This window comes from Diadema setosum, chromosome 17 (assembly GCF_964275005.1).
Source record: "Diadema setosum chromosome 17, eeDiaSeto1, whole genome shotgun sequence".
Taxonomy (NCBI): Eukaryota; Metazoa; Echinodermata; class Echinoidea; order Diadematoida; family Diadematidae; genus Diadema; species Diadema setosum.
The window spans coordinates 34,637,398-34,663,111 of record NC_092701.1 but is presented as its reverse complement, the minus strand read 5'-3'; the positions used below and the strand labels follow the sequence as shown (position 1 = coordinate 34,663,111).

At 37.4% G+C, this 25,714-nt stretch overlaps 2 protein-coding genes across 3 annotated transcripts; one reads left to right on the top strand and one right to left on the bottom strand.

Annotated features, from left to right (window-relative positions):
• The first annotated feature begins 856 nt into the window (after positions 1–856).
• On the top strand, positions 857–10,366 carry LOC140240945 (uncharacterized). Of its 2 annotated transcripts, none has more exons than XM_072320716.1 (7): positions 857–981; positions 1,685–1,813; positions 2,639–2,786; positions 3,423–5,278; positions 5,908–6,053; positions 7,329–7,438; positions 8,216–10,366. In XM_072320716.1, exons 2-7 carry the CDS (start codon positions 1,762–1,764, stop codon positions 8,358–8,360), a joined length of 2,457 nt encoding a protein of 818 aa, XP_072176817.1. In that variant the 5' UTR covers positions 857–981; positions 1,685–1,761; the 3' UTR covers positions 8,361–10,366. The 2 variants fall into 2 exon arrangements, with proteins under 2 accessions (XP_072176817.1, XP_072176818.1); XM_072320717.1 differs by having other exon boundaries at positions 869–977.
• Positions 9,658–25,550, bottom strand: LOC140240947 (U3 small nucleolar ribonucleoprotein protein IMP3-like). The gene is made up of 6 exons (XM_072320719.1): positions 25,384–25,550; positions 23,313–23,420; positions 17,208–17,362; positions 14,411–14,462; positions 13,745–13,817; positions 9,658–12,584 (listed from the first exon to the last, which is right to left on the bottom strand). Exons 1-6 carry the CDS (start codon positions 25,515–25,517, stop codon positions 12,561–12,563), a joined length of 546 nt encoding a protein of 181 aa, XP_072176820.1. The 5' UTR covers positions 25,518–25,550; the 3' UTR covers positions 9,658–12,560.
• Positions 25,551–25,714: the final 164 nt, after the last annotated feature.

Genomic DNA, 25,714 nt, shown 5'->3' with positions numbered 1-25,714 from the left:
ATTATTTTTCTTTCATTTTTCCATGTCTAGGTAATTATTTATTTATTTATTCATTTTTTTTTTTGGGGGGGGGGGTGACTGCTTCCCCCCCCCCCCCCACCCCCATCGATGCCCCTGATTGAGAAGTTTGTAAATTATGAGGGGATCAGTCCACAGAAGGTTTGAAAGGTTTTTCTTGACATAACAGCAAGATAATAAAGTTAAATGACATCATAAGACCAAAGATAGCCTCCTTTTCTCCGACTTTGAACGCCGGAGTGTTAGCTACACATAATATATGGGAGGTAGACATCTCTCCAGTTTATCTCCGTCATTTTCGTGTGCACATCTGGGTGTCAAACAGAATTATGTAAAAAAAAAATTTAAAAACTTTTTACAAATTATGTTGTCAATTCTTTATCTCCAAATTCTATAAACAAGGACTTTCTTTTTGCTGTTCTCCACCCCCCCGAAAAAGCAGGTCAAGTCTTAATACCTTTCTCCGCGATATACTCTCTCTCTCTCTCTCTCTCCCTCCCTCTCTCTCCCTCTCACCCTCTCTCTTGAAGGCTGACGTGCAGATGACTGAGCCACGAATCAATTAATCAAGATTGAAAAAAAAAATGGTTGTGAAAACCAATTACAGACTTTTGGTAGATGTGCTACAAAAACATCCTCAGTCCTTATTCACAAAATGGACGAACATTTTAGACTCAAATTCCCATACTTTACAAAGAGAATGGGTCGCCCGACGATCGTGCACTGCTTATCATGTTTCGTTTGATATGGTTGTTAAAAAAGTACACACGACCCATTTCCTGCGAGCATGAAACGATCACTATCGATCGCACGTATTTCCTTTGGTATTGTGTGCTATAAACCGGAAATGAGGCCACAGGGTGAATGAATCAGTTCTGTGATTCAGTGTGAATCCTCTTAAATTCGTGTTTGTCAAAAACATTTCCATTTCAGTGTGGACGTCGTTATCATCCACAAGTGTAAGTAAGTAATGGTTTGGACATCGGAAGTGATATTTTATTGTGAATTGATCTAGGAATAGGATATATCAAGTTGGTTTATCTAATTGCAATTTCAATTTTGATTGATGCCATTTTGATTTTCCATGACCATGGAGACCTCGATGTACCTAACTCAATCAAAGGGATAAAAAGTGGTAGAACCTAGAACGTTTCTATAATTGCCGCTAGAGGAAGTGGTTTACTTAACGCACCGCTGCCAATACTAGCTACCTCTAACACTGCCTTCTAAAGTTAAATTCATACTGTGTTTTACTGCTTGGTTGCCACGCTGGCTGTGTAGATTTTTCGAATTAGATGTCAGGAGCTCTAACAGTTATAACATGATAACTGTTAGACATTTCAAATTATAGAAAACATTAGGGACCTAATTGATTGATGATCAGGTGATTTTATAATTTCATTGTTTTATTCACGCATTCACGCATTCACTCATTCACTCATTTCACAGATCTGAGAGGAGATCTAACGTTAAGTATTGGAACTATTAATGTGGTTTAAGTCAAGATTTAACTTTTTAGGCCCTAAAAAAAACACAACAGGCCCACTTGTTTTTGCGTGAACCTCTTAACCTAACGGTTAGGTAGGCCTATTCTACTTCTAGATTCATCTAACGTTGTTGGTCCTATAGTATGGGATCATGCAAGTGCTGTATCCATACGTTACAGATCATAGGCAGAACGGATGAATTCTACGGCCCTCAACTACCAGCAGTTGGCAAAGACAGAGTCAGTGCACACCAAATATGAGCTCATTGACTGGGAAGAGAAAGAGAAGTTCACATCTTAGGGTGAAAGGCAAGTAAAAATATATCTAGATCAGCTGGACCCAATGATCCCAGCATCATAACTAACATGTAATAGAAGTCTAACGATAGAAACAGCTGAAGAGTAATGAATAAAAACATTCTAAAGTTTCTAATCTATGGTACCGGTAGTTCATAAGTTGGATACGGGATAGGGACAAGCCTGTGCGGTGGAAAAATGATCTTTGACTTTGTAATCTCTCCTTATAAATTTTCAAATGTGATAAATTTGACTTGTGAATAGTGTCTGTGATGGTACATAGACTAGTCTAGTCTCAGAAAAGATATCTAGAGGTTCTAACCTTACAGGTCAAATCTAGAGTCTGACTACAGACTAGTTCTAAAATTCTATCCAACATTCGGATAGATCTAGACTAAGAGACAAGTCTAGATACCGGTACCATTTTAAGCATTTTTCTTTTTCATGAACATTTTCTGAAGGGAAGCAATAGTTCAGGGAAGTGGGGAATATTACTCTGATTTAATGACACAAGAAAAATGATTGTTATTGAAAGTAGACAGACCTATTTATAGCATCCTGTCTGCGTTTCTGTATAGGTTGAGATGTGTATGACATGGAGTATGACTTCTGTTTGTCAGTGATTTACCATAGTACAGTGAAAATTGATTTAGATCTAAACAAGACAAGATTGGTAACACTAATGGTTCGATACAGGCCACTACATTTTTGTTTATTGGCATTATAAATATGAAGACTCTACAATAAGTTTGTAAATGGTGTAATCATGAAGGCACTTCATATGAAAATACAGCAAGACAAAATGTATTCTTATTATCGGTGAATGTTCTATTTCAGATGATGCCAGTGCAACACCTCGCACACGGAAACAACAAAAGCTGGGAAAGTGCAAGGGCTTGAGTCGCCAACACCAAGAGGGGACAGCAGCAAATGTGAATGTGTCAATGTCTGACAATGTGACTTTTGAAGAGTCAAAAGACACCAGGTGGGCAAGATGTATCCTACAGCAAGCATTTCATAATTCTTTCCAAAATCAGCCAGGGTAAAGTTATTGGCTTATCAGCATAGCAATGTTTGTAATGGGATAGGGCCTACTGTGATGATCCTTGCCTGTAAAGCAATGTAGACATTCTAGTATAATTCTAAATGATTTGGCTTGCCCTCAGGGATACAAAATTTACAGTGCTTTTCTACAGAATGATTAGATATATTTTGCTGCATCCCATGCACAGAAAAGAGAACAATGTGAAAAGAAAAGAAATTATTTACTTTTTTTTTTTTTTTTTTTACAAACAGTGACAAAAAAAGTTTATTATAAGTTAAAAGTAATGACTGTTTAATTCCCACACAAGCCATGATGTTACAAAAAAAAAAAAAATTAAACTTTAGCATTAGGCACTCAGTAAGATGAGCTTCATCTTCATTAGTTAATAAAAAAAGATTCCCTGTATATTTCACTTTTTGGCTGTGATACTTTGTAAAAGTTCACTATAAAAATAAAGTCATGAGATCTTACTGGTGTCAATTTCAAAATGAAATGTTAGATGCAACTGATAAAAGTTACAAAGCCAATGTAATGTATATGCTCATTAATTGCGTTTCATTCTTTTTTGCAACCTAGTTCAAAGAAATACAAAATGAAGAAGAGAATGGCACAAAATTCAAATGTGACAGCTGCAGCTAAAATTATCCCAGTATTTGGAAAGAAACAGAGAGGCATGAATGCAGATGTTTGCGTCCCATCAGAAGGTTCATCAACTGAGGATCTGAAACACAAAGAATGCTCAACATCTGAACATGATGGGGAAAATATGGCATCACCAACACATTGCAAGTCCGTCGAACATGCAGATGAAGATAACAGTTCACACGTAGGAAATAAACAAGCTGAAACCACAGTTTCTGATGAGCTGTCAATCAAATTTTGCCCAGAGAGCTGTGATAATGTCACAACTGACACAGTTTCCATGGTACAGGGTGGAGATGCACAGGATGATTGCCAGAGATCTCAGCAAGGGATCCAGGAGACTCCCATTCATGAGGAGACTGATGACAGCAAGGTGAATCTGGCCAACATCAGCAACACAGTTTCTGCTGCAGAGTCTACTTTTGTAGCAGATCAGTTATGCATCTCTGACACTGATGTTGAGGACAAAGAACAAGGGTCTGTGTCTTCTGATATGAAGAGGAATCAATCTCTTGACGTAGAGGGTGACCCAGATAAGGAGGGAGCAGCAAAAGATGACAAGCAAGATGGAATGCCAGAGGGAGCTGTCTCATCTACAAAAATTTCAGGCATTACTACTCGTGATGGAGATATTCTTGATATGCCAACAGCTATGACTGAAGTTGATCAGCAGGATGAACTCACGCAGGATGACAGTGGAGAAAAAGAATCTTCTTTGCCAATACATAGTTTATCTGAGGGTAAGGGAGATGATGGCACAACAAAGGAATCAGGCTCACCTACAGAAAATCCAAAAGACATGCTGAACAAGATGTCAGATCACACTGACACCCCTGCAGTCAGAGATACTTCTCCAACAAGATCATCAGAAACTAACAGCCACAATAACAATATGGATGGTGTTTCACAGCCAGATGTTAACAATGACAATGCTGCTCCTAATTTGGAAAGTGATTCTGAGGCTTCTGATCCTAGACTAACATCTTCGTATCGTAAGTTACCCAACAACTTCAAATCTACCACAGATGAATATGAGCCAAGCACTATTGAGACAGCACCATCATCTCATAAACTTCCTACCTTACCTGGAGATGCAGCCAATTTAAAGACTGTTGATGAAAAAGAGACCAAAGAAGATGTCATGGAAATCCAGTCACCCAATGAAAAGGTAGAGATGATCCAAGTAAGTGATTTCCAAGTTCATAATGATACTCATGCAATAGAAAAAAGCACCAGCAACAAAGATGTCTGCATTTGCAGTGACTCACTTGATACTGTTCCAGGACTGGATTCTAAAACATGCCTACCTTTGGTTAATGAACCGACTAAAACCTGTGGTAATGCAGAGATAAATGACATAGACTCGAGAGAGGACACTTCAAGTGGAATCATGCTGGCTGACAAGACAGTCTGTGAAGAAAGGGCACCTGTTTCTGAAACAACATCCAGTGTGGACAGTACTGTGTCCACTCATTTCTCCAAGGTAGACACCACAGTCAGTTCAGAGGCACAAAGGAGTGAGGCACCATGCACTGCAGCTACTAAAGATGAGACACAGACAATGCCTCTACCAAAGGGTGATAAAAATGACCAATCAACACTGGATGGATTTGTACCCCCCATGGTAGAGAATGTCTGTGGAGAGGTGACTGGCACTGAGGACTTCAGCATGGAGCCTGGAGGGTCAGTAAAAGCAAAGGACCAGTTGGCAATAACTTCATCAGATGGAAGAGGAGATGAGAACAAGCATGATGTGGAACATACTCAGTTTTCCTTGATGGAAGATGATGGTAAGTAATCATTATTCTGTATAATGCTGGAGTAGCATTAGCCAGCCCATGTATCCCCATGTTTAATTCAGGTGATCAAAACAAATACAATATGAAAAGAAAAGATGTGCTTAAAGGTAAAATATGCACTATGTGTAGTTGGCATAATATCTTTACATTTTATTGGCTACATGCAGTGTTTCTTTGCGCATCTCTGGGTGTGTGTTTTCTCACAGAAAATCATCATTTTCAATTTGGCTAAATAAAATGCTAACCATGGTTGATATTTCAAGCCAAGTTTGACCAAATGTTCTACTTGTACTGTGATTTTAAATTGAGCTGCTGGCCTGTATGTGACCTGTATGTTCTCAGAGAGCAAATACACAATGATCTAATCAGGTATTCCAAACTTGTAGTCTAGATCTAATCCACCTTGATTGAAAAAAAAAAAACAGTGACAAAAACAAAACTGTTTACATGTACTTCGTTTCACTAAACATAGCTATGAAGGGATGGATTGAGGATTAATGGATTTCAGTTTCTATTCTGTTTGCTTGAATGATGAATGAAGGAAATGGAAATCTAATGTAAAAGAAATATTCTTGAAATGGTAAAAATTGTGACTTTGTGTTGTATCATTGCATAAATAGATCATGCTTGTACACCAGAGGGTGATCCATTAGCAGGCGACATGATGGACTTCACACATTCTCAAATGATGGAGTTGGATGAGCAGTGCAACTTCACCAGTGGCTCACAAACTTCCCCACTCAAGCAAGCTGAAGTGACTTATAGGGTCAGTAAATCTTCACACACTCTTTGAACCTAGCCCTTTTCAATTGCACTTAATATTCACTTAGCAGATATTGGCATGAAATTTTTTGTACATGTAAATGTGTATGCTTGTGTGTGTGTGTGTGTGTGTAGAAGTGTTTGATTCTAATTTGAATACCATATATACACTCAGAAAGTCAACATCATGACTACTTTTTCTGTTAATCATAACTTGTATCATAATCATGTCATAATAATATCAATCAATACAGATGACTCACTGATACATTGTTTTTGTGACATTCGCTATACAGTGCACTCCCGTTATAACGAAATGCTCGGGACCGGCAGTTTTCTTTCGTTATAACGAAATTTCGTTATAACCGACCAAATACAATATATAACGAAAACAAGAAAACCACATATATTCTGTTTGCTGAATACTTATCATACACTGGAAAGCTATGTGAAATGTGATGGGATAATTGTATCACAATAATAAACGCAAGTTCCCCTCAGAAACTGTGCGTGACACAAAGAGCGAACACACAGTGGTGTGAAGCGTTCACCCATGCAGAGAAGCTATAAATGCTTGTTCCGCTACGAATTTTCGAAAGCAATTCGCATTTTGTTATAACGGAGCACATTTCTTTTGTTTTTCTTTGTCTGTGGCGCTCGGAAAAGACTTCGTTATAACGGAAATTTCGCTATAACCGTGTTTGTTATAAGCGAATTTTTTACCATAGACTTTAATGGTGATAATTTTGGGACCAGAAAATTTACTTCGTTATAACGAAATTTCGTTATAACCGTGTTCGTTATAACGGGAGTGCACTGTATTTCTCACTTTGAAAGATAAATGTGCATGATATTCAATATGACTACCTGGTACAACATCATAGTCTGTTGTAGTCAAGGTGATTAAGAATGGCTCTCTGAAATTCAAAAAAGTACTTTAAAAGGGAGAATATAGAGCCTATGGTATGCTATGTCCCCAAAACATACACATTGGTCTTTCTATGAGAATACTGTATCACCTAGCATACTTCTTCCAAAAAGAGAAGGGCATTTATGTTTGTAAATTGATACACCACTTATGTGGTTACCAGTTTAGAATGCATTGTATACAGCCTGGCTGTCAGCTGATACATTCTCTCCTGCCCACTGACCCTCTCAGTCCCCCCTTTCCCCCAAGTTATCAACATGCAGTGTGGGTAGTGGTGAAGGGAGTAACTGAGGAAGAATTGCTTTTTGTCAGCCCTCACAACTTCTTTAATTGTAATTGATTTTTCTGAAGGGTGGCCATAGCTTTGCAGACACAGCTATTCAGACAACCCGTCAGAGCAGCGTAATTGAGGATTCAACGCCCATGGTCAAGGCTATGACACAAGATCTCCAACAACTCAAGTGAGTACTGGTGATTGCATATAAAACTTTTTTTTTTTTTTTCTAGGCCAATGCATCCTGAAGTGTACAGCAACCATCAAATTTGTTTGTAGATGTGCAGTCTTTCACCAAGTTCAATGTACCTCATGTATTAAACAGAAAGAAATAAAAATAAGTCTGTTATATCACTACCGGTATACATAATTCTCCTTCATACGTCATTGTAGATGTACAGTGTATTTAATCATCAAGGTCATAATACACTATATCTTAACTCCTGGCTGATTCTACACAGTTGTTTTCCAGGATGACTGATCACAAAAAGGGGAAAAGATTTAAATGTGATTGATGATCATCATTGTCAGTAACAAAAATGTTAAAGGGATCGTATAGTTTTGGTTGAGAACTAATTTCAGGTTTCTAACATTTTTTGTGATATAATGAGAAACCTCTTATGAAATATGAAAGAGTATGTAAATCTATGAGGAATTCAACGTTTACTGGTATTTGATGAAAATTGGTTTTGAAATGGCTGAGACATCCAAAACAGAGCGATTCCAATAAAGTGTGGGACCCACACTTCATTACGATCGCTTTGTTTTACTTTGTTTTTGGATGTTTCAGTCATTCCAAACCCAATTTTCATCAAATAAACTTTGAATTCCTCTTAAAATGGTATGCTCTGTACTATATCATAAGTGTTTTCTTGGTATCTCGCAAAAATGTAAAAGCCCAATTTTCATCTCCACCAATACTGTACCATCCCTTTAAGTCTTGTCACTTTTTTCCCCTGCCCAGTTCTAGTGTTTTGGAAGTACTGAAACAGATCAAGGATTTCAGACAACAGAGAAATCAGGTTGGTGTGAGGCATGTCCAGCAACAACAATGCAGTTGGACTGGTTATGGCAAAACATGGAAGAGACCTTACCTCAATCAAAGGTGATCTCGTCATAGTTCTCATGCAATAGAGTTGCATAACAATTGTGCTACCTGTGAAATATGTTTTCCTCCTCTCGGATATTCAGTATCTGTTATACATTATCTACCATGTTTGTGATGTTGTTAAACTCAAATTTACTCTTTCCAGCAACTTTGCTCTGTTGAAAAGGAATAGGATTAATAAATCATTCCTGTTTTATTTTTTGTTTTTTCAATCCTGAGATGAACATCAAATGAAGATAAGTATGTATACAGATCAACATTTGGTCTACTCTTTTATATTTGCATCAAAATATTTCAATTCAAACCAATTTTGAACATGGGTTACCCTAAAAATTGTATGATTGATAAATATTGTAAATAAAGCATCAGTTTAGCTCTGTAGTTCTTATAAAAAAAAAAATTGATGTCAATTGTAAGCTTTAAATATTCATTATATTTGAGTTAATTCTTAAGTGAAAGAAAGAAAGTAAAAAGGGGGAGGACTGTATGACAATGTATTTTGTCATGCTTATGCAACTTCCTTTTGCTTGTAGATGTGAGTTCCAATTTGCAAGTACAGTTGGGTTAATAAAACTTTACAAGGCTTAAATGTTAACTATAAATAAGTGGATGTAGTTTGCAAGGTATCACACAGAAGATTGAAAGTCAGATGCATTCCAGTGTTGTATGCAAGTGCATAATCAGCCAGTGAGGCTCACAGTTGCAGTATGGTACATGTACATGTATGCTGAAGATGCTGGGAAGCTATTTCAAGAAGTTGTGATGTGGTTTTGATATTTAAAGCATGAACCAAAGGACCCTTTCAAAGTGACCAGCAATTCCATGTGATTAATATGACAACCATGATTAGTCTATTGCAATGGTGAGATGTCCTGACATTATGACAGTGCATTCCTTCACTTTCAGAATTACATGGTACCCAAAATAAGATGGTGATTTGTAAAGGCTGTATTTAAAATACTCAAGTACTTGATATCAGCAACAAGTAATACTGTATAAGCTGTTATTTTCATGAGGGTTTAATTTTTGTGAATTTCGCGAATCATATTAGGACCGCAAATTTAACATGCGAAAACATTGCTATGTGCTAGGGTAATAGCGCATTAACAAAAGCCTCGGTGTCAATTCGTGAAAACATCTTGTGAAAATGTCTGTGACCTCCCAGTTCGCAAAAATATCTGTATGCGAAAATAGCAGCTTATACAGTATGTAAATGCCGAGGTGTATGTGTCCTACATCTTGCATGAATTGCTGGCAGATATACTGTGCACAGATGAAAGTTGTAATTCAGAGTCCCATCAGATTGCATAAATACCTGCTTTAATGAAATCATTCAATGACAAGCCCTATAAAACCTTTGTAAATGTAAATGAATATGGGTCCTGTTTCCTTGCTTATATATGCTCTCACACATCCTTTCAAAGGAACAAATGCTAGTTGAGTGAAACAAAATTACATGTACTATCATATTCTGACTTTAATTGCCAGTCAATTGAAGACGTACAATGTACATGTATTGGATTCCATTAGCACAATGGATTGCAGGTAATGCTACAGGCATCCTTTACATAAAGGCAGAGGAATCTGTTGAATTTCTCAGTGAGAAACCCATGATATGGCATACAGTGCACTCACATTATAACAAAGTCCTAGGGACTAGTGGTTTTCTTTCGTTCATAATAAAATTTCGTTATAGCCGACAGTACAGTATATAAAGAAATAGAGATGGTAATTTTCGACCTGACTTTTTATTTCATTGTAATGAGAATTCTATTAATACAATGTTCAGTACAACAGGAGAGCACTGTATTTTCATAATGGTTAAACTGTTGCATTTATCAAGTATTATATGTGTGACAGTCCTCTGCATACCATTGAAAAGGACATCAGATTAATGCGACTTGGCACATCTCAAGTAAAACCTGTTGTGTGAAATGCATTTTACTCGACAGTATTTGAATACTTGTTTAACACAAATCAATAAAGACATATTCTGATTTACCCTTATTCTATGCATGATTATTTGCTTTAATAGACTGCATCGAGTGACAGTTTACATCACGACTCTCTGAAACTGGGGGGGGGGGGGGGACCAGTCAACAAACAAAGCTGATGACTTAGCTTCCAGCAAAGTCTCATTACATTGAAAACCACTTTCTCCTACTTCACAAATGTCTCCACCCCCTTCCCTTCCTACCATATAATACAAAGAAAACCATTTTGAAGACCATGCACATTTTTTAAACCTTTCACTCATGTAATGGTCAACTTGCTCATGGCTATCATTCATTTTGGATGGGATATTTTGTACACAGTAGTCAACTGCAGACTCTTGTTACACAGATACTAGTACAAAGAACTCCTTGGGGGAAAAAAATGTATACAGTGGACTCCCGATGTAATGAAATCCTTGAGACTGGCAGTTTTCATTCATTATATCAAAATACTGTTATAACCAAACAAATAGACGATAACAAAGAGAGAGAATATAGGGGCCTGAATTTTTACTTCATTGTAACCTGAATTTTGATATAACCATGTTCGTTATAACAGGAGTGCACTGTTATCGTGTACTGTTATATCATAAAGAGGGGGGAGAGGGAAACTAAAAACAAAATTTAAACAAGGGGATCAATAAAGATTTTGTTGAAACGGGGCACAATAGTGTACTGTAAAAAGGAAACTAATGGCTATATATTACCAGAAGCCTGGAACCAAGTAATCTTCCACAATTATACCTAATGATATCATAAAGAATGAACAGACAAATACATGTATCTGTTTGTAGAGCCACATGAATGTTGTACTATAAGCACTACAGAGACAAATTTTATATTCATTGTCAACTTACATTTCAGCTTACATCTCGCTATGAAACATCAACTCACTGAAGAAGGAATGTGACTCATAAACATGTTCTCAGAGGGTGAATAAAGTCACAAAGACCATAACTTTGACTCAATCTGTTTTTAAAGAGAACATGAAAAAATTTACATCGCTACTGTTTGGTGCTTTGGTGTATGTTTACCTAAGGACAAGAATTAATATTCTGTTTTTTTGTGTGTCTGTGTGTTTATGCACAGAGCTGACCCCTAGTATATACCATATTCCTTATGCTTCTTTTTTTTCCAGTGCTTTTCATTCTAATTGAAAATATAAGAAAATGTTGCCTTCTTTTTTAACCAGAAAATTATTTCTGCCATAAAAATGTTTTGTTTACAGTGCATTAAAATATATTCATCTGCAGAGGTTTGCAGCCCTTTATAAATGCACAATGTGTGCTTTTATGATGTGCATGAGTCGGAGGTGTGTTCTGTCAGATTTTTAAGCAACTGCAACTACAGGGTGTATATCCTGTAACCAGTGAACAAGGCACAAGTCCTGCCTTATTAAAACGAGATGATATGCAGTATACACAATATATACATGTATGTAAATTTTATGGCACTCCCATGGGATCTGATAAGAATGGTACAAGGGCACTATTACATAAGTTTATAAAGGCTGTCTGTTGATCTTTATCATCTTCCAAGAACTACTTGATACAAATTATGTTTAATACACATAGCGTACAAACACAAGACTCAAAAAGCCTTGTGTGTTTGGTTCTTACTTGTTTGTTACCATGCACAGTTCACATTCCTTGCAGTACACATTCCTCCCAATCTTTGCACTTCACCCCAGTAACAGATAACAACACTGTTTCCCTTCACTGATCGAATACTATTGCTAACGCTTGAAGGTGCTCATCTGTGGGAGACTTTCCAAAAACATTGATCAGAATAGGATGAATTCAGATATTTCTTCCAAGTGGGTCCACTCTAGATTCTCACAGATGTAGGTGAGGGGCGGCAACAAGTTGGCAGCAAATCGCTGTCACAACAGCAATGACATGGTGCAGAAAAGAAAGAGAGGATGTACTGGTAAAAGTAAATCATCAATCACTGGACAGAATAGGAGGAGTGAATGTCACACAAGTGTCCTGTGCTGAAAGTCTCCAGAAAGCACCAAAGGTTTTAACTCGAGGACTGTTCACATCTGTCGCTTGTTCTGGGTCCTGGTGTTCCAAGCTGAATGCCTCACACCAAGTTTGTAGAAAGGCACCAACAATTCATGCCATTTGCCAATTGGCAAATGCTGTCCAGCAGTGATGTGCTCTATCAGTCTCAACAAACTGTCCCACTCTTTCTGGATGCCGTCGTCACATCAAGTCGAAGTCATCTCTCTGCAAAAGGATGAAAGTTACATAACTAGTTACATACAAAGCTTCAAGATGGAAATAAATTTTGACACCTTTTTTCACAATCTCTTGATTCATTAAAACTTGAGTCTTTTACGACTGTAACCCTATAACACTTACTTTTCACATGGTATGCTATTTTCAGTGATTTTGTTTTTGTTTTGATGTTTTTTCATTTACATCATCACAAGCAGGTATAAATTAGTGTTTTGACTATTAAACCTTCGGATAATTTGGAAAATTATACTGAAATTGTAAAACTGCACTAATTTTCCATATGAAAGAGAACATTTCAAAATTTTGTAAGTAGGGTTTTTATAAAAACCTTGCACAAAGACCCAAATGTGGATTATACAATATCTAATCTTATTGAATAATTGAATCACAAAATCGAAAAAGAGGTGTGAAGCATGCTACAATATTCCCTTACCCCGACATATCTACATATCTTTTGCCAAGTCATGATGGTACAGCTGTGATAAGCCTTGGTGTCGTTACTCTGCAATTACAAGGGAAAGAGTGTTCTCTAAAATGACATACAGACACTGAAAATAAACCTACCCGTAACTGTATACCATGTCATCTTAGTGTCTGAAGATAAACCTAACTGCATACCATGTCACCTTTTCAGCAAATTTTGAGACGTGCAATGTCAATATTAAATCCTTGACCCTGTGATGTTCCTCTCTCCATTACGAGTTACACTCTGTAATGGTTAACGTACTATCAGATTTTTTTTTTTTATTTATTTATCTATCACGCCATGAAGGAAGAATTCAAATGCACTTATAAAGCAAGATATCACTGGGCCAATGGCTTCAAGTCCCATCCAGTTTCAGTGCTGTAGACACACTGTACATCTAAAATTGTGAAATACTTCATGGTCATGTGGAGTTAATCCATTGTACGCAAAAATGTGATTGTGACTAGTTAGTAGAAGGAGATCCCTAAATTCCATTAAGCTCTTGAGGATAGACTGATTTTGCTACAACACGCATTTCCCATAGACCTACCCAAGTATACTTGGGACTTGTCCTCAACGGGTTAACTACACAAAGTGAATAAAGATCAAAGTCTCATCTTTGATCTTTCAAGGATTCAATTCACTTATTTTGCTTGTACATAAGAGCATGTCCAACACTTACTGCATCATTATATTCCATGATGTGTTTCCTGATCTTAGAGGTGTCTACCCAAGTCACAAAGTCTTCCATGCTTCTGTTCACAGATAGACAAAACAAGATCCATAACAAAAGACGATGAAACAAAGTGACAAATAATAAGGAACACGAGGTTGTGACATGGGATCTTTTGTAATTGCAACATACAAATTATAAGTGAATACAAAATCACATTCATGGGGCAACATTTTTGGACCTGCAGAATTACTAGCATGGTACAAACTTTTACAAAGTGCTGCTTCATGGAAATTCAAATTTCATGTCTTCATCTTGGTAGAATCTGCAGCTGTACTTTATACACATCATCTAACAATTGAATCCCAAGAGAGCATGACACTTCTCAGCCAGCAGTTTGATTTTGATTATTTATTCAGATTTAAAAAAAAACCCCCAAAACACACACACATACACGGGTAACTCCCAGTACAACAAACTCCTTGGGACCGGCAGTTTTCTTTTGTTATATCTATTTTTTTTTTTTTTTTTTTTTTTTTAATAGCTAAACAAAACCTGTAAATAAAGTTCAGGTATTAATTTTAGAGCCTGAATTTTTACTTCCTTGCAACAAAACTTTTTAATAACTGTGTTTCTTATACAATGTAACTGGAGCGCACTGCATCTGCAACTTACCTGGTTACAATGAATGCAGGATCAAGGACAAGTTCGGGTCCAACTCTGACATCTGATATTACCAAATAAAGGAAAATTAATCTAAAACTTTAACTTGGAACATTTAGTGCAGTTGCTTCGAGGAAAGTAAAATTGATCGAAAATCATGCCATAGCACCCCAAGCAGAGAGACAATTGTAATCTGTTGACAATTTTATAGATACGGCTGTATTTTCTTTCCTTCTGCTGGAAAGCAAAATAAAATAACACGTTTATGTCTACATCTGTAAAGCTGACCTAAAACACCATATGTAACCTGCTTTGAATATAGTGTTGTTTATGAAGAGAAGACTGCAAATCCATTAAAGTGATAAAAGTTGTCATTACTTACTTCATTTAATATGAAGAAGATTTCTGTACATTTCCTGGTCTGATATATTTCCCACTGCTTTAGCTAATGTACATGTAGCTCTTCTCTTAAAAGAAAACTGTACTGACATTTTCTAATTGTCTCATAATTCTAATCTACATTTTTTGATGCCTACTACTGGAAAGAGAGGATTGTAAAACCCAGGATAAGCCTGTAATGATTTTTTGAAAAAAATGAAAACGAGCAAGCCCAGGAACGATCCACACAATTTGGCCTACGTCACAGGTGCTCTTGGTGCACAACTCCTACATTAGCAAGACGAACTACATAATGCCAATTTACTGATGAAATCTCACACGAAGTACTGCAACAGCTGTTATTTAGTATAATTGCAATATGGAGCTATATATAATAAACATGTTAAACAATATCTATTAATCTTTAAAAGCAATCTCTTCAACAGCTTTTTATTTAGATAAAACTTGTGGGGAAATTCCAGATATGCAAAATGAAATTGGCATCGTTATCCGAACGTGCTGCCCATAGAAGACTGTGTGTAAGTAACGTTACGCATTGATGATCATGATCGAGCGATGGTTCGCCAGTTCATTAAAGTAGCTGAGGGCTGAGTGAATCTAAATCCAAATGTAGATAGACTCTCTTCAACGACACGCACGATTTACGCTTAGTGAGATGAAAACGGTACCCAGTACACATAGACTCTGAAATACTAGAACTAGGACTAGGACTACTGAGCAGTCAAGGAGTAGGTTCTACGTGGCAGTCCAAGTTTTGATGAGTAGGCCCTACACCCACTCACCGTCGACATTGCAGCTGTAGGCCCTATGTGCACAGCGCTAATATGGCACAGCGTAACGTTACATACCCCTGCTGCCAGAACTTGAAGAAAGTCCAGACGAAAGTCCAGACTAGAACTAGAACTATCTAGATCTGGACCCTTGTCCTGCAGGCACTGTTGTTCCTGTGCTGGATTTTTCAGGTAAGGTATCTGTTTTATGGATTTCCGATGTTTTGTAGTCGAGATAAATCTCATAGTGGTGTTATTTACACCAAGGACTAATGTTAGATCTAACAGTTTGTTTCAGTAGGCCTATGTACTAGGACCAAAGAGATTTTCCCCAGTGACTGAGGAGAAAAATCTCTTTGACTAGGACCCATATCTCGGAAGAGTGGCCTGACCACGTAGATTCTAACACAGTGTCGCCGCTTCGCGATCCCAGCGCTGGTGTTGGTATAGTGCTAGCGTACTTCTGTATCCATGTAGATATCTCAAAATTCACCTTGCCAAATGGCACCAAACTCACAGGAAATACTTTATGATTCATATCCAACAGCTCACGTTAATTGGAAACAAATCACATGTCAGGAAGCGTAAGTGTAGATGTCGACTTTCCTGTCGGCGTCGCTAAAAATAATCTGCTCTACGACTAACACGAGTGATTGCGGCCAGGCCCTACCTACCTGCTGCGCACGCACAGACTGAAGTTAGCCATTTAATATCATGAGACAAATCTTTCAAGTAATCGGGGGCAATAAATAAATTTACAAATTATTTGTGGTAAGTTGAATGAAAAATGTAGTTCCTATATCACACAAGTCGCAAAAATCATTACACTTTTGAGTTTAGTTCTCGCGTAAATTCCCCGTTCGCACAGTACTAGTCGGATAACTTCAGTTCTGGATTGTGCATCTTGCGTTCGCCAAGATCTCTCGCGAAGAGTGAGTTTTTTTTGAGTGACGACTTGAAAGTCGACGTCAATATTGATACTTCTCGATTACTGATTTCGTTCAAATATATGAGAATACTTTGAAATATGCTATGAAGTATATCCTGTAATTTTGGTGCAATTTGGTTTAGTGAAATTTGAGATATCTACATGGATAGAACAGTACACAAGCGCCGCCTGCTAGCTAAATTAGGCCTAAGCGTCGTCTGCTACTCGATACGAATTAACGCACGCGTATGCGAGCACTTGTAATCAGTAATGGTGAGAGCACCTGTGACATCATAACATCCGGGCTCGTCAGCTCATTAGCATAATTCTCACCTAAAAAGTTCCATTTTTAACATTAAATTACGGACTTAATCGTTATGAAATTTTGATTCTGTTTGCACTGCTGGGTCTTTTAGAATTAAAAGAACAACATATATAAAAAATAAAAAAACCGGTGCAATGCCCTTTTAACAAAATACATGTATGTTCCAAACTCAAATGAAGTATTCAAATCAGCTGATAAAAGATTTCATAATAATTCTTGGTACTACTCTGTGGATTGTAAATTGTACTTTGCCAGTTCTTGTGAAGGAACAGCCAGAGCACATGTCAATCTCAAGGAACTTGTTTCACCAGTACGAACACCTTGTGATGACAGTGATGCTGGCAAGCAAGGAGATGATATAATCATTCATCTTGTAATCAAGGATACGACCCTGCTCAACAAGTTTTACGGCAGACTTCACATCCTCTGCCATCTTTAATCGCACCATGACAACTGGAAGTCTTCTCCTACAGAAGGATGAAGCAGATACAGCATTGCAGAGGGCAAGATTCTGCTTTGTTGGTACGAGGCCAATGTTGTATCTGTAAGAAAAATAAGACAAAACAAAACAAACAATGACTAGAATCTGAAACAGAGAACAAATGGAAATGAAATTAAGAATTTGAATACAAAATGTACCAATATTCTCCATACGACATTCCAGTATTGTGCACTTCTACTACTTGAGCAAGTTTTACACTATTAATAAAGCCACAGAGATGATAATGAACATTAAAATTTTCAGCAACACAATGGAACATTAACGCAGGCAGACAATATTCACTTTCCTTCTAGCATCCTGGACACCATGATACTTCATAAAAAACCAAAACCCAGGTTTATGTGGATTGAGTGAAAGCAGCAATATTAGCAGAGCACATGAGTGAAAGTTTAAGGAAAATTGGACAATCGGTTCAAAAGTCTCAGTGCCTTCAACCTTGGATAAGAAGGCTAACAGTTCAAGATGTCATGTATGGACAACAATATAAAAGGAATTCCACAAATTCTATTTTTCATGAAAAGTGGATATTCTACTGATATGTTACTGATACTGTTTATTGAAGGGTAATATATCCCCCCCCCCCCCCTGCTTTCTGAAAGAGGAAAGTCAATTGTGCTCTTTCATTATGCTGGAAAAGGGACAAAAGGGACATTTTTCTTTTTCATTTTTCTATAAACTCTTGTCCATGCATGACATCATGAACCACCTGAGACGCGCTGCCTTGACGCTTGATAAACAGCAGCAGCGGCTTCAGGGACAGCGCGTCTCAGGTGATGTGTGTCTTTTGCCTGAGACGCGCTGTCTTTGAAGATGTTGTTGTTGTTTATCAAGCGTTTTGATTGTGAGATCATGTTGTTGCCAAATTTTTACCTCCACAAAATAATCCTTATTAGGTGATCCGAGTATCCTCTCGGATCACCTTCTGTATCTGTACTGATTCTTTGTTGGGTCTTCTTCTTCTTCTTCTTCTTCTTTCTTTATTTCTGGACAAAATTTGTGTATCGATTAGCTCAGAAAGTGTTCTTCCTATCAATGTCAAAATTATACCATATATGTATCATGTCCCAAAGACGACGGGTCAAATAAAATCATAGTGATCAGTCGACCGTGACGTCACTATGACGTCATTATATGAAAACACATTTTCATTCATATCTCATTAATGGAATGGAGTTTTTCAATGAAATTTACGTCACATATATTTCAAGTTATGCGGATTCTACTCATATTCTCAAAATTCATATTTTCTCTTAAAACGTGCGCGTACGCGCGCGTAGAAATATTTGTATGCTCAAATCGAGCTCAAAATTTTTTTGCACACGTTTCAGACCATTTGGAGCATTTTTTGAAAAATTGAAAAAATTGGACGGACGCGTACGCGCGCGCATATATACGCACGCACAGCTCATATGCAATAGAAATTTCCCGTTTTTTCACACTTATCGGATGCCTGAAATGTCAAGGAATATTTCTACCAAGTTTCAAGTCAATCCGACTCAATATGACGTCATACAGACCCGTCAAAGTTGAAATTCCGCGCGCGCGTCAATGGCGATATACAGTCCAACAATGCCAAAAAACCGCCAATTTCAAATCCGATTTTACTCGTCAGGATGGACGGTGACCCCCCATTTTCTTTACATATTCTGAAAGCTGATGAGTTGTACATGTCATTTCATGGGTTGACGATGCTGAAAAAATGATTAAAAGATATCAAATTTCTTAATAAAGTAAAAAAAGTAAATTTTCAAAATGACGTCATCAAATTTTAAGTTCATTCGAGCGTATCTCACTAATCCTTTGCCAATTTTCACCTAGATTTCAGTATGTTGTAGCTTATTAAATGGTCTTTCGGTAATATAATAACAACATTTTGATTGGATGACGGCATCATCTCGTAAAAATGGATTAAAAGTAACATTGTTAAATTTGACCAGTTTACGTGTTATCTCTATGGGAGTGCAGTTTTTCTGGAAATGAAAACTGACATGACTATCTTTATCGAGCACTAGCTCACTTATGCTTCGGTGAATTTCTCCCATATTTTAGTATGTTGTAGCTGAGACTTTGGGCTATCGTTAGTGTGCCCTTCGTTTTTTCATACGGAGTCGGCATCATGCCCAAAAACTTGGTTGAAATTAAAGCTTATCTTCCATGTATTTTCATATTCCTTTCTTTCTGCAACTTTCTTTGCAATAACTCAAGAAAAACAAGCTCTAATAGCCCAATATTTTGCACATGTTTAGTTTATGTCACGTACATTATTTCATAAAATAACAACTACTTGATCGGACACCTTCTTGGGTATGTAAATTAGGGTCAAAGGTCAAAAATGTTTCATCCTGTATCTTGGTGAATACATGTCTTATCTTTCCCATATTTTGCATACGTAAAGAACATGTTACAAGAATCATTTCACAAAATAACCACTTTTTGCTCAGACGCCATCTTGTCTGTGCAAAGTAGGGTCAAAGGTCATATGTACTTCTTTCTTTATCTTCATTATCACGTGTTATCTCTATGGGAGGGAATTTTTCTAGATGTGAAAATTGACATGATTGTCTTTATCGACGACTAGCTCAATTACCCTTTGGTGAATTTCTTCCAGATTTTAGTATGTTGTAGCCAATGTAATACTCTTTAAGTTTTGTTCAATCAAAGTTTTAATCGGATGATGTCTTCACCTCGTGAAATTAGATATAATGTAACCTTGTCAAATTTAACCAGTTTACGTGTTATCTCTATGGGAGGGAATTTTTCTGGAAATGAAAATTGACATGACGGTCTTTATCGAACACTAGCTCACTTACTCTTCTGTGAATTTCTCCCAGATTTTAATATGTTGTAGCTCAGACTTTGGGCTATCGTGACTATACCCTCCAATTTTTCATACGACGCCGAGATCACGTCAAGAAACTTGGTTGAAATCAAACTTATCTTCGATGTATTGAGATATTTCTTTCTTTCTACAACTTTCTTTGCAATAACTCAAGAAAAACAGCCCCTATCACGCCCATATTTTGCACATGTTTAGTTCATGTCACGTACATTATTTCATAAAATAACAACTACTTGATCAGACACCATCTTGGGTATGTAAATTAGGGTCAAAGGTCATAAATGTTTCAACCTGTATCTTGGTGAATACATGTCCTATCTTTCCCATATTTTGCACACGTAAAGACCATGTTACAAGGATCATTTCACAAAATAACCACTTTTTGCTCAGATGCCATCTTGGCTGTGCAAAGTTGGGTCAATGGTCAAATGTACTTCATTCTGTATCTTCGTTATAGTTTATACCAGGGAGGTACCTCCCTGGTTTATACCGAATTTGGTACCAAAGATGGTAGACCTCACTCTCTTTTCTAAATGAGAATCCAAATATCACACGGCCAATGTCTCTAAACACAGATAAAATCTATATGGTCATGCCTATTGCGATCAGGACTCGAATCATTGATTAAAAAAAAAAAATCGGATCACCTAATTTGTCAGTCTTGACAAATTCCGAGTCTAGTTACTCTAAAATCTCGTTCTTCAAAATAATCCCCTTAATCGAAAAAAAGCTACGACTATAATCTTTAAATCTTTTTAAGATAATAAAGATACCACTACCTTTGGAAATGAATGATGTTCCTAGGTGTACTGAGTTTGTACTTAGCTCTCTTTTGTATCATCATGTAGGGTAGCCATAATGTGTCCATTTTTATCGCGCGCCTTTGTATCTTGTTATCTACTATCTTTGGTAGTTCAGTACAGATTTGCGGGCACGCGCGCTCTGCAGTACTCGCGCGCTATCGGTAAAGGTACGGTAACAACGGTACGGTATGGTAAAAGTTGTGCCAACGGTAAGCCCTCTCTTTACGTGAGTATTTTCCCGGTAGTCATGTCAGCTTTGCAAAGGTTTTCAAACGGTAATGCTTGAATGAAAGCAGATCGGTAAGACAATATTTTACCAGTAAGGAACGGTTTTCCCGGTAGAGCATTAAGTTACTTCATAGCGGTAGTGTAGCATACTGTACACAATGTATGCCATTTATACATGCATAGAATTTGCTATATATGAATGACTGCAGATCTGACACCGTAACAGAACGCCTGATCACATTTATATAATCATATATAATAATATATATATTCACATATATATTCATATATTCATATAATCATATATTCATATGTTTATATATTCATATATTTATAGTATGGACCTGTTGATCATTTGTGATTATTTGTAATTATTTGTAATTATACAGTTACAGACAAGCTTGATTTCACATAGACCATGTACAAAGTACAGCCGGGCCACAGGCGGGGCCTAAGGCCGGACCCAAGGCCACGGGCCTTAGCCCAGAACCAGGGGCCCAGAGCCCAAGTGGGCCCAGGCCCGGGGGCCCGGTGGCCCAGGGGCCCGGGGGCCCAAGGCCGGGCCAAGGCCAGGAGCCTAAGTGCTGGCCCAAGGCAGGGGGCCCAGCCAGGGGCCACCAAACTGAGACCACTAAGAGTACCAGTCATGACTTGCTGTGATAATGATGTGACAGGCCTGTGCATACACATACTGTACAGGGCTGTGCATATTACTGTACACTAACTATACACAGCCCAGTCGCTGTATAAATCGCGACAGGGCTGTACCTGAGCAGCCCACAACACAGAGCAAACACAAAGCAAATTCTACGATTGCATTTAGTTTTGATACTTGACATCATTTTTTGTCACCTCAAACGCATCAAAGACAATCTTTATTAATGAGACTTCATACCGTACCTGTTTTCCTGGGGTTATTTGTGGGAATTCTGCGATCTGGGTACTATTCGCAAATCTAACAACATGTGAAAATATCAACTCCTGGGGCCCGTTTCATAAACTTGTCATTGGTGACAAGTTGTCATAGATGTGACAAGCTACTGAAATCCTTGCATCTGATTGGCTGAGAGCAAATTTGTCATAGAAATGTGGCAGTTGTCACTAATAACAAGTTTTATGAAACGGGCCCCTGATCATGTAACCTGCATGTGTACATTTCTGTGTTCACTGCTGTATTCGGTTCCATGAACATGAATTCAACAACTACTGTTATATCCTGTAATATGAGCTGCCAGGACAAAACTCACATACACTCTGATTCTGTATAGCAATCACTTTCAAAGGAATGTATTGATACATTGCTTTGAAAGTGATTATTTCATTTTTTATATACATTTTGTCTCTAAATAATTGTATTTTTTAAGGAAAAAAGCTTAAAAAATGGAATTTATGTAAATTTAGGTAAATTAAGCAAAAGGCATTAATTGTTTTTATTTCTAAATGTGTCCAATAATCTCATTACCCTTGAAAATATCAGGTTCAGCACTTAAATCACTTCAAATGGAGAGTTTTATCCAATTTTTTTGACAAAAGTCTAGAAGTTGGCGGCCATCTTGGATTTTGGCGGCCATTCTGAGTATTTCTTACTTGTGTGCTTGACACTCGAACCAAAATTGATCTACAGACAATTACCTTTACAATGGTACCAAAAATTAAACTTTTACATCAACTTGAACTGAAAATCAAAAATAACACATGCAAGGCCCCCCACTATTAGTCTTCTTATCCAGTGACAATGACACCGAAACTTTAAAAATCCATAACTTTTGAATGAATTGTCTGATATTTCTCATACTTTCATTCATGAATGTGTTCGACTGATACTGCTGCTTTAACTATCTACACATGTATATTCAAGTTTTTATTTCTTGATATTATGCTTATCCGTATGTGCTGTCGATTACTATCTCTACAATGGTTCTGATAAAGAAAAAAGAATTTGCTGAAATTGGCAAGTTAACTGTACATGGACTTCACTCTGCTTTCTGTCTTTGTATGCAACAGTGTCAATTACTGTGTTTATATAGCTTACAGCCAAACTGAGGACAAGTTTATAGCACAAGAGGAAAATGAGAATTAAAGAATCCCTAAGGATCTATGTATGAATCAAATGTACTTACAATTTATTCAGCAGCTCAGTTGTGCATTTCGTTCTGAATGGATCTTTGCTGTCCAGCTGTTTGATTTTGTTTACAAGATCTCGTACACGTCGACTCAACTTGTTGTACCTACATAATATGACAGGTGATTCCAAACATTAATTTAACACTTAATAGATGATCAAACGTGAAATTCAAATAAAATATTGAGGTTCACAGCCTGATTTAAAAAGAAAAATCCAGCTGTCCAAAGGAGGTTTTTTTTTTTTTTTGTATACATTTTTTTACTTCTACTTTTATGGCTCTCCTCCAGTTTTAGGAGGGGACTCTGTGAAGCCAGCCAGAGTCTCCGCAGAACATATCCCGATGACAAGATACAGACCAATCTTTTGGTCAAGGCCCCATTAAGATTTATCAAGTGATGTGAATAACTCAAAACCTGTATTGAAATTAAATTACATCTTAATTCTTAGAGTTATTAATAATTACACAATTATATTCATAAATGTCTATTATCCCAAGGAGCATAATAAAAAAAGAGAGAAAGGAAACAAAAAGATGTGCGTGACAAAAATACTAAGGAAATTGTCAAAAAGGGTTAGTTTCTATACAGTATTTGGATAGAAAGTACTTCACAATTCAAGCCAGTATCTTGAAAATGTTGGTAACTAACAATATCTGACAAGCAAAACTAACTTTACCACACTCAATTTGAAAGACAACGCAAGAAAAATCTGGTAACATGATGTACATGAAGTACTGTACTACTACTCCACTAGTACTAGTATTAAATCCAGACTTGACAGTGAAAATGAAAGAGATAACAGATTCCTTTTTATTTTTTGCAACTATTGAAACTAAATCATCTTCACAAACAAAAACAGATCTATACATGCATTTCTAGAGTAGAAATACATATTTTGATTTAATATTTAGGTTGCTTTTCTCAATGAAATTGTAAAAACATGTAAACGAAAGAATTGGTGGTACTGCACTGAAAAACAAGGTTAGGTAGACTGTGCTAGAGACAAGTCTGCATGGAAAAAGAAAATAGCATCACTTCTAGTTCTATGCAACTTTGATTATTCAGTAAGTAGGCCTATGGCACATGTATCAAGGACAAGGTGGTTAAAATAAAGCAAAGGCATAAAAAGTCACCCATTTTATAAATTCACTCTGTCCTAAATGTACTCCTCCAGGCACAGGCTACTATACTACCAACTGTAGTGTTATAGCATTTAAAGGCTCATAGTCCCGGTAGTGAAGAGGGCGCTGTGCGCTGTTGGATGATACTGTCGATCACCGTTAGCATGATTGCCGAATTTGCGGAGATTGCCGAAGTTGAGCTGTCATCAAGTGTATTGATAAGCGCGTAGGACTAGGTGTTGCTATTAATTGCCTTCGCTTCGTTGTCTTGTCTGCATGTCACACAGTCTAGTGATGCCAGGAAGCGTGCTTATGTGCTTCTTAATATGACATCACAAAAGAAGTCTGCTAAAGCTGCTACCCCCCTCAGCCGAATCATGAGCCGAACTGTGATCGGACCACCGACTACAGTACAGTGAATCAGACTTCTCCGGACTTGGGGAAAATGAGCCAAAGCGTAAGCGCTAAAGAGGAATTGATAGCGTAGGTCTCTATACTAATACTCTAGGAAACTTGCGCCGCCATGCGCCTGTCTACGCATTTGACTAAACTACCGGCCGGGACCACGTGCCTTTAATACTACTCATCTAGCTAGGCCTACAGTTACTACTACTAGGTTTTAACGCAGACAGACAGAGTCGGCAGAGATGAAGAAGGAAAAAGAAAAAAAGAGCCTACTGGCTACACTGCATAACAGATTAACAGCAACATTTCGACAAACACAAAACACAACATAAAAACAGATACTGCAGTATCACAGAGAATTCCAAGTCAACAAAAACAACAACAAAATTCGAACAGCTCAGACTGAAAACAGCACAGACCGAATTGCAGACTCCTGTGTGGCTAATCAAATGGCTGTGTCTAGTTAGCAGACTTAAATTACAACACATAACACGGAAATAAGTTACTGGGATCACGCAATTGCGGACTGGTTCAGACTTGCCTCGTGTAATCTTCTCTCCTGGGAAGATGATATCGCCTCATAACTTTAACCTCATTTAGATTATTATCAACTTCCCACGATATAAAGTCAACTTTTTTGAGCAATTTCTGCTCGTGGTACTTGAGCTTCCTCATCCTGTTTAAATTTAGTTTAGCAAGGTCGGTCACGTATCACGTCACTCAGTGTTCAGCGTGTAAGTGGCGGATATCTGCTGCATGCTGCTGCATGCATAGTGTGTACGTACATGCAGTGCACGTGCGCGTGCGATATCCGGAGATCCCCGATAGCGACTGTTGCGCTAAACGATCACGATCACTGAGATAGAGCATAA

Coding starts and splice junctions, on each gene's coding strand:
- LOC140240947 (XM_072320719.1), bottom strand. CDS start 25,517: ATGAGGAAGCTCAAGTACCACGAGCAGAAATTGCTCAAAAAAGTTGAC. Junction 14,463..17,207: donor AAAACTTGTTGAGCAGGGTC/GTATCCTTGATT, acceptor TGGTAATATCAG/ATGTCAGAGTTGGACCCGAA. Junction 13,818..14,410: donor CCTGCATTCATTGTAACCAG/GTAAGTTGCAGA, acceptor ATCTGTGAACAG/AAGCATGGAAGACTTTGTGA.
- LOC140240945 (XM_072320716.1), top strand. CDS start 1,762: ATGAGCTCATTGACTGGGAAGAGAAAGAGAAGTTCACATCTTAGGGTG. Junction 1,814..2,638: donor TTCACATCTTAGGGTGAAAG/GCAAGTAAAAAT, acceptor GTTCTATTTCAG/ATGATGCCAGTGCAACACCT. Junction 2,787..3,422: donor GAAGAGTCAAAAGACACCAG/GTGGGCAAGATG, acceptor TTTGCAACCTAG/TTCAAAGAAATACAAAATGA.